The following is a 17,241-nucleotide window of genomic DNA, read 5'->3' as shown; positions in this document are numbered from 1 at the left end:
TTTTTTTCTCTTTTGGCAAATGCACCTCAATGGAGCTGGGTGCCGGGGGCGGGACAGGGCCCAGCAGAGCATCTAGACAAACAAACACACATACACACACACACACACACACACACACACGATATAATCTCTCATGAAGGCAGGAATCTTTGGGTTTTTTATTTTTATATTATTGCCAGTGTATTCCAGGTGTTTAGAGCAGTGCCTGGTACATAGTAGGTGCTCAATAAATAAAGCATGCATGCTGGAGACCCACCTTTATCTCCTCCTCTCTCCTGTCCCCACTTCCCTATTCCTTCAAGCCAGTGCTCCTGGCGAGTGTTAAACACATGCTCTCCCAGATGCAGAGGTCGAATGTCAATGGTCAGGGTCAAGTGAGAGTTGATCTCTGCCCAGGACCATGTGTGTGGCTCCACAAGGCCCGAGATGATACACTGGAAACTGCCCTCACCCCACCATCTTGCGCATCCATTAAGTACATTTGCGTGGTTTACCAGAGTCTGTTCTGGAAGAAGTCACGAGAACCAAGAGAGGGTGATGTCTGCTTTATCCGTAGAATGAGGGAAGGTTCTGGACCAGACCTAGACCAGCTCCCCGGTCCCTTCAAGCCCTGCTTTCCTCAGCAGCCAGGCCTGTCACCGTGCCACACAAAAAAAGACTAGATTTGCCTGACAGGAAGCCAGGGTGTTAGCGAATTAATTTCTCTGATGAATCATTCAGCAGTCACGCTGGAAGAGAGCATGGCTTTTCTTCCAAGGTTTGTATCCAAGTGCAGCAGTGGTTTTCTGACTTGTAAATGGCTGATCCCAGCTCAGACGTGCAGAACGGAAGGGAGGGAGGAACCCAGCCCAGAGAGGAGAGGGAACTCCTTCAGAGGCACACAGCTGTCACCATAAGTTCCGCAGATGGATATATACGTGGACAGGCAGGAGGGCGGCCACTGTCATCATTCCGCGTGGTGCTTCTTGTATTCTAGACACCTGGCGAGATTCCTGGGTCCATGGAGGGGCTGACCCCGGACCCTGCAGAGTGCTCTCTGTGAATACGGCTGGAACTTTGGAGGATAGCCTGGGGGATTCCATTTATTTCTTTTCAGTGGGCTTGCCCTTGGTCTTTAGATTTCTCCATATTCTGGGGGCCCTCGAAGGGCTTCCAGTGACAGAAAGCACCTTGGGACCTCAGAGCGTTCTGTGCCCACAGATGCTATGACTGTCCTTCCTCCCACCCCACGCAAGCCTCCATTTCGATTGCTGCTCTGGCTGAGGAGACTGGAGGGCCACTTTCCCCCCCCCCCCCCCCCAATAGAAGACTAGAATGGCCCTGTTCCCTTCCTTTTCTGAGCAGGCTACCCCTCAGCCAGAGGCCCCATAGAGAAACTCAGTCTGTCCCTCTCCTTCAGCTTTTGTGTCAAATGCCCACCCTCTCCCACTGGGTCCAGGGGCCCTGGAAACAAGTAGGCTGTCTCTGCTCAAGAAGCCCCCAGTCTTTTTTGGGGAAGGGACGGGAGGAAGGCAGTGTTGGTAACTACTAGATCTGTTCTAGGGTAAGAAATGATGTAAGTGCATTTTCCACAGAGTGCAGAGCAGATACTGCTCTCTGCCTGGGCAGGCCAGGAAGACTTCCTGGAGGAGGTGTGTGGCAGAGCGTCAGAAGGGAAGGTGTCCTGGGCCGGAGGAGCTCAGAGGGGTGGAACTGTGCTGGGAATCCCATGAGGGGCATCATACTTGGGACACTGGGAAGAAGTCCCCGTCACAGCTGAAGTTTACATTTCAAAGGCCGGAGGGAAAGGGGAACTCCCTGAAACTCCTGGAATTTAATATTTAACCCTCTCAGTGTTTGCTTGCTCTCCTGTCAGGGGCATCGTGGAAGTGCTTTTCAGATCCCATGAAAACCTTCCCTCGTAGTCCACACGGTGTGGCTCTGTGTTTTGATGATGAACAGGGAGCTTGTGCTGGGCCGGTATGCCCGTGGAAGCCAGGAAGAGGGCCCGGAGTCTGGCTTATTAGGAACAATCTTCTTGCCCCTGAGAAGTGTGCCCTTAAAGACCACAAGGACTGGCTTCCCTCCCCTGCCATCTTCCTGCAGTCCTGCCCTCCCCCCACATACCCTGCTTGCCAAGGGACGGGGTGGCAAAAGCATCCACCGTTGGGGGTTAATGAGAGATTCTTGGGTTCTTTCTCCAAACTTTTATTTTTTTCATTTCTCCCTAACTCTGATCTCGTCTTGTATGCATATGTTTTTATTTCTGTATTTATTACAAAAACCTCACGTCCTTGAAATGAAGAGGCGAGAAGTAAGCGAACAAAGGAAAACCAACCTTGCAGCCATTCGATCCTGTTCATGCTCCCCCCCCGTTCCCTCCTTGAGGGAACAGGCTCCGAAAGGCCCCCAAACCCTATTTCACATGGCGAGGCCACGTCCTGCTACTTTGCTTCTATGCTGCTGGCTGGACTCAGAGATGAGTTTTTCAGTCCCCTCTAGGACGCGGGGGTTGCCGGGCACTTGAGCTGCCAGCCAGCACTTGGCTTTTCCTGGAACGTGAAGAGCTTGGTTAACACCAGGCCTGGGCAGGCGTTCCAGCGCGGCCAGAGGCCGGCCTTCTGCACAGCCCACGGGATCTGCCTGGATACCAGCCTTTGTTTAGTAAACTTCTTAGCGCTGGTCTGGACACAGAGACTGCTCCCCGGCTTCGGAAACCACGCCATGGCTTCCAGCGGGACTGTGCCCTGTGGCCGTGGCCGTCCGCGGAGGAGGGACGAGATGTTATTTGTGAAAGGTCTTTATGGTCACTGATAGGATGTGGGCTTTGAGTTTTCCTCCTGGTGGCCGGGAGGGACCCTGCCTCACATCCTGTCCTGCCTGGGCCGCCACCTTCTCGCCTACAGCCTGTGCGAATGCTGGGTCTCTCGCTGAAGTCTGGTGGTCGATTCTGCTTTTTCTGGTCTTCTGGTGTTGGGTGCTCGGGAGAATTAGCTCTCCCCTGCTGTGGCTCAGGCAGGCTGGGTGCGGTGGGGAGCCCTTGTGGTGGGTGATGCCATCTGAGGGGCTTGGTGTGGCTGTTGCCGAGCTCTCGGTCACCTGGGAGCAGCTGCCTTCCGTCACTGGGCAGAGGCTTCTTGCTGCCCACACGGTGCTGCTGGGGTGTCCACGGGATGGGGGCAGGCTTGCTGTGGGTGGTGGACAGACACTGGAATGAGGGGCCCACTGGTCAGGCTGCGCTTGGGAGGCCTCTGCCCATTTCACACGGACATGTGACTCCGTACCTGCCAGAGTCCACCTGTGATAACCATTTATTTAATAATTAAATAAAAAAGGGGTTATGTTAATGCCTGGTGGGGGCCGCGTTCTGGGTGTAAGAAAGCTAGGTAAGGGTTTCACAGGGTTTGCTCTTCAGATGGGAGGTAGCAGGTGGAGGTCCCTGATTCAGACCGCATGGACCGGGACCGGTGTGCGGAGGGTCCCCATGGGCCCACCCACCAGGAACATGCCATCCACTCTGTTCCTCGGCAGTGCCCGGGAAGGTGACCCTGACTGCGAATATAGTAATAAACAGCAGTTTTTGATGTCAGCGGAGCCCCCAGGAGGGCCCGCAGAGCTGTGCCATGTGTGGGTGAGTCTCGGGGTGTCTACACTGAGGAGACACATACAGGGGTCATGCTCAGTGCAGTGCTGGTTTCCAGCCGACGAGACAGCCCCACAGTCACCCTTAGGGAATGGGTGGTTTTTTTTATTTTTTTATTTTTTTATTTTTTTTAAATTTTATTTATTTATTTATTTATTTATTTATTTATTTATTTATTTATTAATTAGAGAGTGAGCAGGAGAGAAACAGCATGAGAGGGGAGAGGGTCAGAGGGAGAAGCAGGCTCCCCGCTGAGCCGGGAGCCCGATGTGGGACTCGATCCCAGGACCCTGGGATCATGACCCGAGCTGAAGGCAGTCGCCCAACCGAGCCACCCAGGTGCCCTGGGTGTTTTTTTTTTAAATAAGAAACCGAGCAGAGCATAGTTGGTGATTGACTCTAGCACATAAGGCAGAGGAGAGCAGCATGTAGGATTAGTAAGAAAAAAATACGTACGTACGTAGGCGTGGTCTCCATCCCAGCAGGGAGGGAAAGTGAGCCCGTTCTCTGTGTTCTTCTACCCGGGGATTCGACGTGAACGGTTTAACGTGACTCGTCCAGGCAACAGGCACTGCCTAAGCTTACCTGGTTAACTGCCTGCTTACCTGATTAACTGCCTGCTTACCTGGTTAACTGCCTGCACGCCTGGTTAACTGCCTGCACACCTGGTTAACTGCCTGCTTACCTGGTTAACTGCACGCTGGCATGCTGGCATCAGATGCTCAACCAGGTAGAGCCTTGCTCTGGAAGGAACTGTGACCATCAGTAACGACAGGGATGGTAGGGAGTTAGGGCAAAGCAGGCGGTGACCAGCCCGGGACCCGATCTGAGTTCTGTGACTCCGCTTGTCTAAGCCTGTTCTTGTTTGTAAGATGGAGAGAATACTGTCCTCTGGGGATTCAGTCAAACGATCGTGTGATCTGTGCAAGGGCAGTCATGGTCTGTAGGCATGAAGGGCATGTGGGGAGGGCAGAATTAACTCCAATGAGTCCATTCTCCAGCCTGTGAGGGTTAAAACCTCAGCCTTGCCAGCAGTTTGCGGATCCTGGGCCTCTGTGGTTGTGGAGAGCAGACTTAGCGAGACAGGACTCTGGGTCATTACTTTTCTCTGGTCTTAACAGGTCATCGCCATGCCTTCCGACGTCAGCCAGGCGGAGGGTGTGCAACTGGGGGCAGGAGGAGCTCCATCTAAGAAGGGACTGGGTGTCCCCTTGCCCAAATCCCCACCTTCATACCGAAGTGATCATTGATAGAGGAAAAGCTTTATTTTCCGTATCCAGAGACCAGGAAGTGTGAACGTTCAGACGGCTGCCTCTTAGAGAATCAGAGTAGAGCCAAAAAGGACCCTAGAGATCACGTACCGGGCAGGGAAGATGGGTTTTGTAGCATGTGTCAACTTCCGCCGATTGGCAGCGGCTGTCATGTGCTCTGTTCAGAAGGATTCTGAGGCCTCGTTCCAGGCTCAGTAAGCAGCTGATGGGAATGCGGAGCCGCGTGTGCTACGGACACAAGATGAGAGGGGATTTTCCAACCCTGATCTAATCCAGCCGCCACGTTTTAGAAGTTCATGTACTTTAATTGTCAAACTAGCCTCCTGTCCCCACGCCCACCCTCACCACACGTGCGGTATCAGATAGTTTCCCTTCTGTTTTGGGAGCTGACCGCTGCAAACATCTGTAGCTTTGTATGTAGCTTAGATCAGCAGATGCATTCCGGCTCTGCGAAGAACAGCTGCTCTGAGTTTCTCTGCGTCGAGACTTCAGGAAGCAGGTAGTAAAGTAAGGTTTTTCTTAGACTCAGCCATTAGCTCAGGCTGTCATGGGATTCCCCCTGGGGTTGCGGGTAGAGGCAGAGGGTATCGGATGTTTTCAGCCCTCCCCCCACCCCTTGGTTGCTTGTGACTCACTCGGTACAGAAATCCACATCGCTTTGTACCCTGCCCCCATTTCTCGCTCTGAAAAGCCATCCTAGTGAGCTTAGCCAGGAAGCATTTATAATTTGACAGACGCCCTCTTCCCTTACCTCTGGGCCTTGCACGTGCTGATCCCCGCACCCGAAATGCTCTGGTTCACCTGCCTCCCACATCGCTCCTCATCCTCGGTTCTCAGCTCAGAGGTCACTTCCTTGAGGAAGCCTTGCCTGAGCCTTACTGCGAACTAGATGTCCTTCCTCTGGGTTTCCATAGCACTTATCAGCTTTTTAAAACTGCTGGTGGTCTTGGTCTGAGCTCAGAGGACTGTGTTGATTCCAGTTCTGTGCTCATCGATCCCCCGGCACGTAGTAGGGGCTTGGGAGGGCGTGGTCTGTAGGTCTGTTTCTTCTTTGCCGGCTTAACTGTGTCACTGAGCTAGCCTCGCTGGCAGGGACCCAGCACAGAGTCTTCTGGTATGTTTTGAAACTATTCAAAACCCACAATCTGGCAGATTTATGAAAATAGCAGTTCGCCTTACTGTTGAAATCTTGAGAGAAATTTGGTAGCAGCTTCCCGGGAAAAACGAGGGAACTTGTGCTCTTTTTTATTTATTTATTTTTTAAATTGCATGGGAATCTGTGGAGGGGTAAAAATCACAGGGTGCATTTGTTGTAAGCAAATGTTTGTATTTGCTTCGCCTGGTGAGACTGAGCACACACAGCATTGCTTCATTTGAACTGAGGGCAGAGGTGGGCGCCTGGGTGGTGTCTGCCTTTGGCTCAGGTCATGATCCCGGGGTCCTGGGATGGAGCCCCGCATCGGGCTCCCTGCTCAGAGGGGGGTTTGCTTCTCCCTCTGCCTCTGTGCTCTCTCTCTCTCAAATAAATAAAATCTTAAAAAGAAATGAATGACGGCAGAGGCAAATTTCCTAGGACCCCGTTCATCGCCAAAAAGTTAATTTTAAATAATTTTTTTCCGTGAAAATTTTTCGAAGACCCTCTCCCTTTAAACACTTTGCCCCGACTCTGTTCTAAAATGTAGCAAACAGGAATTCCATACTTTCCTAATGGGTGCGAGCGAGTGAGTGAATGACTCACGGTTGTCATTGTGTGTGGCTGCTCGGTGCTGAGGGAACAGAACCCTTTGTTCTTTTACCGAAAAGTCACAGAATGTAGTTTGAGCCCTTTGTGTGCGTGTGCACGGAGTTTCTGGTCCCTTCCCTGCAGTCAGGTAGCTGACTGATGCTCCTGATGTTGTTAGTGGGCCTGTTCGGTGGTGTTCCCGCAGTCAGTTTGCTGTTTTTATCCATCGTGAGCTGGGGAACGTGGATCATCGGAGTTTAAATTATTCTAAAGTATGATATAATTAGGACCTTTGGGGCCTTTCCTGTGAACAGAGTATGTAAAGATTCGCCGTGTGAACTCTGACTTCTGTCTGAGCCGATCTGAGACCTTCCAGATGCTTTCCTCCTGCATGTCTGCTCCCTGCTGGTTATATACCAGGTGCGTGGCCGGTGGAAGGTGAATCATCACTGGCAACACCTGGGGGGGGGGGGGCGGGGCTGCACCTTTTAGGTCCACCAAAGGCTTATGAGGGGCACTTGCCAGGTGTCTGGGGACTGATCGAGGGGACGGAGGTGAGAGCACTCACATGGCTGGATGCAGCACTGTGGCCAGGGAAAGATTTTGGTGAGACTGATTGCAGGCTTTGAATGTTCAGGTGGGCATTTCCTTGTTATCAAAACTAAAATCATGATTGATCATCAACTCAGCTTTAATGCAAAAGTTAGTCATTGTGGTCATGCATTTATTTATGTCTATGGATTAGAACCTCTTGGGCCAAGGAAAAGGCCTCCAGTTAAAAGAATGCATTAGTCTGAAAATTTTTCCGTTTCAAACATTGATAAAGTTCTGGACCTTATCAGCAAAGAGAAGGGCTTGACCATAGTACACTGATGTGCGGTGCCAAACCTTAAGCATATTCTTAGGACTGTGGATCTGCGTGCTCTGAAGAGTCCCTGAGGCCTAGTCCCCAACCCCTCCTGCCCACCTTCAGGCTAGAAGGTGAGAAGGGGGAGTGCAGTTTTGGTTGAGCTAATGCCCAGCCGCCATACCTGAGACTCAGCCATGATCTCGGGAAAAGCTGTGTTGAGCTATTTCTCAGTTGAGAAATATTAGGACAAGATCGCATGTCACTCCACACACACATTACGCCCAAGGACTGGAAATGAACCACAACACTGATTCTTGGGACTCAAGTTCGGTTTTTTCGTCCTGGTGGTCATTGGGGATACGTTGGGCCATATTTGCACAGAGTGAGCAGGTGCCGCTAAGTCTGTCGAGAACACCATGCTATTTGTGGTGTGTTGCTTCTCTCCCAAATAGAACAGGACACAATAAGAATGGGAGAGCCTTGTGGAATTTTTCACCTGCAAGCAAACTTGCACATCACCCAGTTCATCACACTGTAAGGTATGGAAACCGTTTCGTAGATACGGAGACCAAGCCTGCGAGACAGAGTTCGGCTTGTTGGAGTCACACCTCTTTGGGTGACCGAGCCGGTCTAGAGCCCAGTGTCTCTGTTTATTTACGTGATCAAAACTGATTAGGCCAGCAGGTGAGGATGCATTTGGCCTCAAGCATAATCAGAGAGACAAAACGCAGAACGACGAAATAAGATTTTTTTGGTCTCTCCGGCAAAACGGAGAAAGAGTGGGAGGATAGAGACGTGGGACAATGGGGGATTGGGACTTGCTGTTTTTCGGCTATGAGAAAGTAAAAGGGTAAAGCCTTTCTGCAGGGCAATTTATTAAAGAAGGAGGTAAGGATGTGCATAATTAGCCACTAAGGTGTTCTCTGTAGCAGTGTTCAGATTAAAATAGTGAAAACTTGAACCTCTCAAAGAGGATTGGTTGAATAAGTTTGTGGCCTTTGTATAAAGTCAATATGAGACCATCAAAAATGATGCATATAGGGGCGCCTGGGTGGCTCAGTCGGTTAAGCATCTGCCTTCGGCTCAGGTCATGATCCCAGAGTCCTGGGATGGAGTCCCCGTGTTGTGCTCTGCGCTCAGCAGGGAGTCTGCTTCTCCCTCTCCCTCTGCCCCTCTCCCCACTCATGCTCGCTTGCTCGCTCTCTCCCTCTCTCTCAAATGAATAAAATCTTAAAAAAAAATTGACACATACATGTTTGGGATCTGTTCTAGAATACTCCAGCCAAACACTGAGACAGAGAACGCGGGGGAGAGGGTGAACCGATGTGCAAACTGTTGATCATGTGAAGCGGGGTGATGGGGGTGGGGGGTTTGTTCCGCTATTCTCCCTTGTCTGTTTGACATTCTGCATGATGGAAAGGCAGAGTTATATACAGCCTTATTTTGGAGCACTCGGTATTTTCCTTGGGGATTACTCTCTCCCCTGTGCTTTGCTTCCCACACACCAAAAAGAGCTGCTGGTTCTGAAGTTCATTCATTATCATGAGAGGATATTTATGCTATCTGAATGGAAAAGGGCCACAGATAGCTACAGACAGAATTCTCATTTGTTTAAAAAATCAGCCCATACAAAGAAAACAGATGGGAGTGTGCACACCTAGATGGTTATCGCTGGACAGAAAGACTACTGTCTCTCTAGCTGGGTTTCACCTCCCCTCCCCGTGCTGCAGACACAGATCACTGGTGAAATTTTATGAACAGTTGAGCTTAACTAGATATGTTGCTCTTTTGGTTTAGGGAAGAGCATGGAAGAAATAAAGAAGCTGCTGCTGCTGGTACTAGGCTGTGCCGTCCAGGTAGGGATTGGGCCGGGGCCGGGGGGTGGGGGAGGGCCTGCTCTCAGCCATCGTGGGTTTGCAGTCGTGAGGTAGGAGTTCTTGGGTTCCTGGGAGAGTGGTGGCCACCATGTCTGGCACAGGGCACCTTGGGCCAGAGGGCAGGTGGGGACCCGTGGGCCATGATGCCATTAGCACCCTGTCCCCAGTATAGAAGCATCTGGAACTACGGCCTGTGGGCCACATTGACCTGCCACCTGTGAAGTCTTATGAACACAGCCATGCTCGCTCCTTTACATGTCCTCCGTGGCTGCATTCACGCCATAGTGGCAGAGCTGAGGCCAAATGGCCCACTGGGTCTGAGATTTTTTCCTTTTTTTTTTTTTTTTTTTTACATCTGGCCCTTTACAGATGAAGTTTGCCAGCCCCTGGCCTAGACCGGGTGTTCCTGCTCTTGTTTAAGAATCCCCTGGAGAGCTGATTAAAGTACAGACTTCAGCATCCGCTCCCCCCCTCAACACCTCCCCAGTGTTGTCAGTCTGGGATGAGCTTTTTCAAAATCACCCCCCAGGTGATTCTGCTGTAGGTCTGATACCGGTAGTCTGAGCAACTTGTAGAGAAGCCTCCGTGGGGGAGGGCTTCTGGGAGGACAGGAGCTTGCTTGGTTATGAAGGAGGAAGCCAGGAGAAGGCTTGGGTGGCTGGGCGGTTCGTTTTGAAACTATACTTTGGCGGCGGGGTGGTCCTAGGTTGCCCTCGCAGAGCTTCCATTAATACCTGTAACCCTCCACAGTGTGAGAGGAAGGAGGAATTTATTGAGAGAATCAAACAGCTGGACATTGAGACCCAAGCCGGGATCGTGGCCCACATACAGGAGGTAGGTGTGAGGCTCTGTGGGGTGTGGCGTGGACGGCGCTCCTGTGGCCTCCCGGAGCTGGGCACGCTCCACGGGGGAGAAGCTTAAACATCATGCTTCTGTTAGGATTCAGACGCCGCAGACGCATTGATTCTATTTGGAAAGGTAACCATCAGCAAGCTAAAATGGGGTAGAAATAAGAAAAAAATTTTTTTTAAACCCTCAATCAAGTCTTCTTTTGCCTCCTCTTCTTGCCTAATATGGACTCAAACTATTTTTAAGAGCTATCAAGTGGTTTAGGCTCAGAATTTGATTTACAGACCCTGAGAATGTCTTCTGGCAAATGTCACCCTCCTTAGAATGGTTGATCTTTATAGAGAGAGATTCTCTGCTTCTGTCAGTGACGTGGCAGAGAAACAAGCTGCCGTGCTTTAACTTGGGGAGTTAAAAACTGGCAAGTCCCAGAGGGCTTGTGCAGAGACCGAGTCTCCCGGATGGATGGGGTCAGGAGGGCTCTGCCTGAGAGCAGCCCCTCCGCCATTGCCCTTAGGTGGATGTGGTTTCCCTGGAAAATGAGCCTGGAGAGGCAAGTGCCCACCTGAAAATTGCCTTCCCTGACCTCCATACCATCCTCTCTCCAAAAGGAGCCCTGTATGCTTTAATCACCTCAGGAGATACGGTTCAGCCTCCAGTGTAATTGGACAGATGAAGTAAAGACACAAAAAAGACACGCAGAGGAGCTGGCAGAAGCAGCTGAGGGCAGAGGTCCCCGTGCTGGCACCGGGGACAGGCTGCTCCTGGGCTCGGGGGGGCTCCCACAGCTGCCCAGGGCGCTGCGCATGGGGGTGGTGAGCTCTGAGCCAGGATTTGAAGGAGGTGGATGCAGCTCGTTGCAGGTAGGGAGGGGGTCCATCAGGGAAAGTCAGTAATGTAACAGATATTGTCAACCGCCCGTATCAGGGGCTGACCAATGGTGAGCCTCAGAATGGTTCTGCTTTTTAATTTTCCTTGCACGTCTGTGTATTTTGAAAATTGTGTTTATTCCAGGGCCTGGGTCCTTGAGACTCACCAGGTCTTTCCACTTTCTGGCTTTCCTGCTCAGACAGCAGGATGTTAAAAAGAGCGAGAGAAGCGATGTGGCCAGAAAGGAGTCCTGCATGCCTCTCATGTGGTGACTGGTGGTGGGGGCTGGGCTTCACCATTAGCTGGGTGCTTCTTAAATGTTCGGGTGTGCAGAACTAGGGGAGGACGGGCACCAGCCTTTAATTAAAAGCTCCTTGGGGGACTGACATGCTCCTGGGGTTGAGCCCCTGCGCCCCCTCCACAGAGGCCTTTCTCCAGCCTTGGTTTGGGGGCAGGCCTAGCACCCAGCCTCCGCTCCGAGTCCTGAGTGCGCCCTGAACCACGGGATGAGATTTCTCCTGATCCTTCGTGATCAGCTGAATCTCAGTGTTTCCTTTGTAAGGTGGGGACAGGTAAGAAAGGGGTTGTCTTTGAGACACTAAAGGGCCCTATCTTTTGTTTTTGTTTAACTGTTTTCTGTCTCCATGTACTGCTCTGAAAAATTTAAGAACTTTTTTTGGTGTGCCTCACTGAGTGGATAGCCGTGGTTTCTTTTTATTTTCCCTGGTTGAAGCCTGAGTCCACGAATACTTCTCTTCCCAAAACTGAGACATCAGATACTCAAAATAGATCTTCTGCCCCCTTGGTAGGTCTGGAGGGGGAGGTGGCAAGAAGGTCAGGCTGGCAGAAGCCATAGAGAGGCTGCCCAGAACAGACATAGCTGGGGACCTCTGCTCACACCTGACGGAAAGGGGAAACCAGATGATCTTATGTGACCTGTGGGGATGAGATACAGGCTTACCTGAAGGTCGTTTTAGATTATGACCTATTTCCCCCCAAAATAAAATTGTCAAGTACCCAGCATTCTGACGTAAGAGTTTGATTTAACATTTGCCGTATTCACGTTTGATTTGAAGTAATAACACGGGGTCCCTCTCCTCCCCCTCAGAGCCCCTGAGGCGTCCCTTCCTTGTGTTGGAAGTTGACGGTGCTCCAGGAACAGTATCTGAGGACTGTTTAGGGAAAGACTATATTGTAGGAGCGCTTTCTGGCATTCAAGCAAAACCCAGGTCCTCTTAAAGGTGGTGTTGAAAGCGGGAGGGGTTTGTTGAAGGGAGCTTGCACCTGCTTACGCAGCGGCCTTCTGACGGCAGAGGATTTGTCGGTGAAGGGTTGATGGTGTCGGCGGAGTGAGTCGGCCAGGACCCCACCTCGCCTAACCAGGGGGTGGATGCTCCCGGCCGGCCTCTGCAGTGCCTACCTGTGTGCCCACAGGTGACCCACAACCAGGAGAACGTGTTCGACCTGCAGTGGCTGGAGCTCCCCGACGTGGCCCCAGAGGAGCTGGAGGCCCTCTCGAGGAACATGGTGTTTCATCTCAGGAGGCTCATCGATGAGCGAGACGAGTGCACGGAGGTGCGTCACCTGACACCCGCGGGAGAAGGTCCTAGAAATGCTGAGCTCTTGTCGGGGGCGGGGGGGGCTCCTCCAGTCACACGCTCCTGGTCGTCCCACTGGATATTTCGTCTCTTCTTAAAAACTCGCACCCCCTTTCTCCTGCCTCCCTCCCTCGTGGTTTCTCGCTCCCAGCCAGCCTCTTCTCTCACTTTCTCCTTGTCTTCCGACGAGTGTGGCCGTGTGCGCTGTGCGGGGTGCGCTGGTGAGACGGCTGCTTTCCCTCCTCTCTCCGCCCCGCCGCAGCTGATCGTGGACCTGACCCAGGAGCGGGACTACCTGCAAGCACAGCACCCGCCCAGCCCGCTCAAGTCCTCCAGCGCCGAGTCCACCCCCAGCCCCACCAGCAGCCTCTCCAGCGAGGACAAGCAGCACCTGGCCGTGGAGCTGGCCGACACCAAGGCCAGGCTGCGCCGCGTCAGGCAGGAGCTGTGAGTCTCCGGTGACCCTGGGCTGCCTTTCTGTGGTGTGGCCGTGTCTGTCGCGCGGTCTACTTCTGCGCCGTGCAGCTGACAGGAGCGCTCTGACGTGGGCCCCGGCGTCAGCGGGCTCAGCTCCGAGTGGGGTGGCTGTTTGCATGTGGACTGGTTGCCTCCCTGTCTGGGCTCCTGCCAGTCTGGGTTACCGATTGTCTACGGAAGTAGCCTCCTGTCCACACGAGTCCAGCTGGGGGCAGGAACGGTCACACACGGGGATGTTTTCTTGGCTGGAGGGAGGATGCAGTTCACCCCATCGGGTGAACCTGCTGTCCCATCTTTCCTACAGCAGGTGAATATCACTTCACCCCATCTCGGGAGCTGCCCGCCTCCCCCTCGCTGCCTGCCTGGCTATGGGGAATGCGTCTTTGGCCAGAGCCTCCTTACCTGGCCCACACCCTCAGAGGGAAATCCAGCAGAGTCTGGTGGGTGGGGTTTGAGAGCAGGCTTTAAAAAGTTAAAAATGGGAAAAGCATTTGAGTAGAAACCTTTTTGCAGGCTCCGTCTGCAGACTGCCCTCCTCACTCCCAGAAGTGTCCCCTTCCCTCTCCCTGCTCTGGTCTCATGAGGTGGGGGGCTGGGGGAGTGTTAACTGAGGAGGCCTCACTATGGCCCCTCCAAATTGCCCCCCAGGGAGGAGAAGACAGAACAGCTTGTGGACACCAGGCACGAGGTGGACCAGCTGGTGCTGGAGCTGCAGAAAGTCAAGCAGGAGGTGAGCGGGAGGGCCTGTGCGTGTGGCCAGGAGGAGCGGCTGCTGGTGGCTGGGCTCCCCGGTAACTGTGGCCTGGAGGCTTGGGAATGCAGCATCAGGAGCTTCCAGCAAAGGCCTGTTTCTGTCCGGCCCAAAGCAGCACTGCCTGAGAGCCACTTGTCTTAAGAACTGCTTTGGGGGGGGGGGGGCGCCTGGGTGGCTCAGCCGTTAAGCGTCTGCCTTCGGCTCAGGTCATGATCCCGGGGTCCTGGGATCGAGCCCCGCGTCGGGCTCCCTGCACCGCGGGGAAGCCTGCTTCTCCCTCTCCCACTCCCCCTGCTTGTGTTCCCTCTCTCGCTGTGTCTCTCTCTGTCAAATAAATAAATAAAAAATCTTAAAAAAAAAAAAAAAAACTGCTTTGGGGGGTGACCCTGTGTCTTCGTGACAGTGTATGGGGACCCCCCCACACACACACACAGACCTGCCCAGCCATCAGAACCTGGCTTCTCCTGGGACATCCTTGAAACATTACACGGCAGGCACTTGGCTCCCTCTTCCCTCCAAGGAGGGATGCCCTAACCTGGGTTCCCCTGCCTTTTCCCACCTTCCAGAACATCCAGCTGGCGGCTGATGCCCGCTCTGCTCGCGCCTATCGAGATGAGCTGGATTCCCTGAGGGAGAAGGCCAACCGCGTGGACAGGCTGGAGATGGAACTGGTGCGCTGCAAGGAGAAGCTGCACGACGTGGACTTCTATAAGGCCCGCATGGAGGTGAGCCTGCGCCTTCCAGACGCACCTGCGGGGTTTGGGGAAAAGGGAGCTGTAGGATCTCCACAGCGATGCTTTCCCCGTACCTCAGCCTGTCTGCGCTGCCCCAGAAGGCCCCTCTGTGCTCCTTGCCTGGCTGGAGGTGTCAGAGGGGTGAGGGAGGGGAGAGAACATGGTTCTGTAATGCAGAGCTCTGATTTCTTTTAGGATTTTTCCTTCTCCTGCTTCATACCACAGTGATGACCTTCTACGCAAGGATGATTTTTCTTCTTCTTGCTGTTTTCTCTGGTTAACTCTTGCCAGGACTCCGTTTCTTCATCCTTAAAATAGAGATAGTCCTACCACTTCGTGAGTTTTTTTCAGATGAAAGAGGCAGAATTCCTGGCACTTGGGCTGGTCCCATTATAAGCCCTCAGTCGTGGAACCCACTCGGATCCTGAGGTTCTGGGTGGATGGCAGCGGGTGGGGAGGGCATCAGGGCTAACGGGGGACTGGAGACCAAGACCCAGGTGGGGTCACTGATACTTCAGCCCCTCACCCATCAGCCGCAGGTTCTGGGACCCTCTTTTCCAAGGATTCGGGGATTTTACCCCCATCACCAATCCCACGGGGTCTGGAAGTAGTTGTCATGAGCTGGTAAAATCAGGATGTCAGCACAAACCAAATGGGCTTGTTTGGTAAGAAATAACCCCAGTTGCCACTCAGGAGGCTTTTGAGGGGACTGAACACAGGTCTGGGGAGCATGGTGGCCCTCTCCCAGCCGTGCTGCTGGCAGGCACGCTTGGGGAAGGCTGTGTGGCTGAAGACGCGGACCTGCTCTCCTGCTGCAGCCAGGCCCTGCCTCTGGGCCATGGGAGGAGGGTGGGGGAGACCGTGGGGCAGGCCCTGTTTGTTACCCCAGGAGTGTCTGTTCCCTGAGGAATGTGACACCCTACCTCCTGCGGAGAAGGCGCCTTTGGTGCTGCGGCCTTGGCCTGAGCCAGAGGTGGGGGTGGGACTCCAGCTCTGGCTTTGTCCTGGAAACGGTCCGCTGGCCATGCTGAATTTGAAAGGCATAAATCCCCGGCACAGACAGGTTCTGGGATGTGGGCACACACCGGGGCCTCTCATCACTTACTAGAAATGCCACAGTTGGGAGAAGGAGAGACAGTCTTGCACGTTTGCCCAGACTGCTGCCCTAGCATCCCCTCCTGCACATTGGGAGGACCTTACGCAGTCCCCAGATGGGATCAGAGGCGGAGTGTGGTTCCCACCTCTCGCCCCGACTCTGTCCCGTGGAGTGGGTGGCTGTCAGGATCCAGTCTCTGATCTCTGTGTTCACGCCTGGCCCTGTCCAAGCAGCCTTGCACGGTCCTCCGGACACAGCCCGTTAGCGCCTGTGGGCGCCCAGGCTGCACCAACAGCGAGGGATCCAGACACAAGATGATGCATGCCCTGCTTCATGGAGCTCCCAGACTTTCGGGGTTTCTCCTGGGACCCCCGGGGCCTCAGATTTCTCCAGTTCTCATATTTCTTGCCTCTCTGTAGTAACTGGAACATTTTTCACATTGATGAATGTCCTAGTGAAGAGTTATGGTGAGATTGGTAATGCCTTAAATTTTGCTTTAGTTTTTATTAACCACAAGAGAAATAGTGTGTGTCTGCGTGAGATTTTACTTGGGGGGCAGGCAGTGGCTTTGCAGCCCAGGCTGGCTGATGCAGTGGGACTGGTCCGTGGAGTCCAGGGCACTGTAGAGAGGATGGGTCTTGCTGTGCTCTGATGCCCATGATTACAGGGGTCAGCGGATGGGAGTACTTGGGCACTCATTTCCCCCCGGCCAGCCGCCTACCAGAGCACTCAGGTAGGTATGTGTTGGGAGTTAACCTGGAATGCAGCTCAGAGACCTCAAAACATGTTGCTTTGGGTTGAGAGCCAGCGGTATTTGGGGCCTGCAGGGATTGAGGTGGGCCACCTGCCCTGGAATGCGGGCGGGCCCAGGCCTGGACCACTCAGTCCCCCTAGGGCTGCGTGTCAAGGGACAGCGCCGCCTTGATGCACAGGTTTATTCGATGGGCCCATGTTTGTGTTTCAGTAAACAAGGTTGCCCAGGTTTATATGGAAAGTCAGATTTTCCAGAGTGTGCTAATACCCATTTCCAAGGGATTCACCGTAGGATTCCTGAATAATTTCTAAGTAATTAGAAGCACTCAATGACATACAGAAATGTGTCTGTGAATTGAGATTGACCTGCATGTGATAAAACCTGAGATTATAAAAGAGCCAAACATGATGTGTACACATCCAAAAACCAGAGACAAACTGGACAGAGAGCTGGGTAGATGGGTGGATGTGTGACAAAGCAAATAGAGCAAAACACTAATTACAGAATCTAGGTGGTATGTGCATGACGTTCAGAATACTTACTCCAACTTTTCAGTGTACTTTAAAATTTCCATAACGAAATACGGGGAGGGGGGTGGAAAGTGAAAAGCTAGCAGTGGGCGTTAACTCTTTTGAATAAGCTGATATGTGATTAACATTAACTTAATAATGAAATAATTTAAAGTATTAATCAGTTTAAAGCTATGAAACCGCTGCATGTGAGTGTTAGATCTCTATTTCTCAAGATGTGGTCTGTATCTACCTGTGTC

At 52.7% G+C, this 17,241-nt stretch overlaps 1 protein-coding gene across 1 annotated transcript in view; it reads left to right on the top strand.

The window, feature by feature from the left end:
• CCDC88C (coiled-coil domain containing 88C) overlaps positions 1-17,241 on the top strand; it is a 123,622-nt gene that overhangs the window by 53,877 nt on the left and 52,504 nt on the right. Inside the window, exons 5-10 of the mRNA XM_032405794.1 lie at positions 9,264-9,322; positions 10,094-10,177; positions 12,494-12,634; positions 12,920-13,104; positions 13,783-13,864; positions 14,455-14,613. Coding sequence (XP_032261685.1) covers positions 9,264-9,322; positions 10,094-10,177; positions 12,494-12,634; positions 12,920-13,104; positions 13,783-13,864; positions 14,455-14,613 — 710 coding nt within the window. The remainder of the gene's footprint in view (positions 1-9,263; positions 9,323-10,093; positions 10,178-12,493; positions 12,635-12,919; positions 13,105-13,782; positions 13,865-14,454; positions 14,614-17,241) is intronic.

The sequence above is a fragment of the Phoca vitulina genome, unplaced genomic scaffold (genome assembly GCF_004348235.1).
Source record: "Phoca vitulina isolate PV1807 unplaced genomic scaffold, GSC_HSeal_1.0 scaffold7, whole genome shotgun sequence".
Taxonomy (NCBI): Eukaryota; Metazoa; Chordata; class Mammalia; order Carnivora; family Phocidae; genus Phoca; species Phoca vitulina.
The sequence above is the reverse complement of the archived record's forward strand: the minus strand, read 5'-3'. Positions and strand labels throughout refer to the sequence as shown.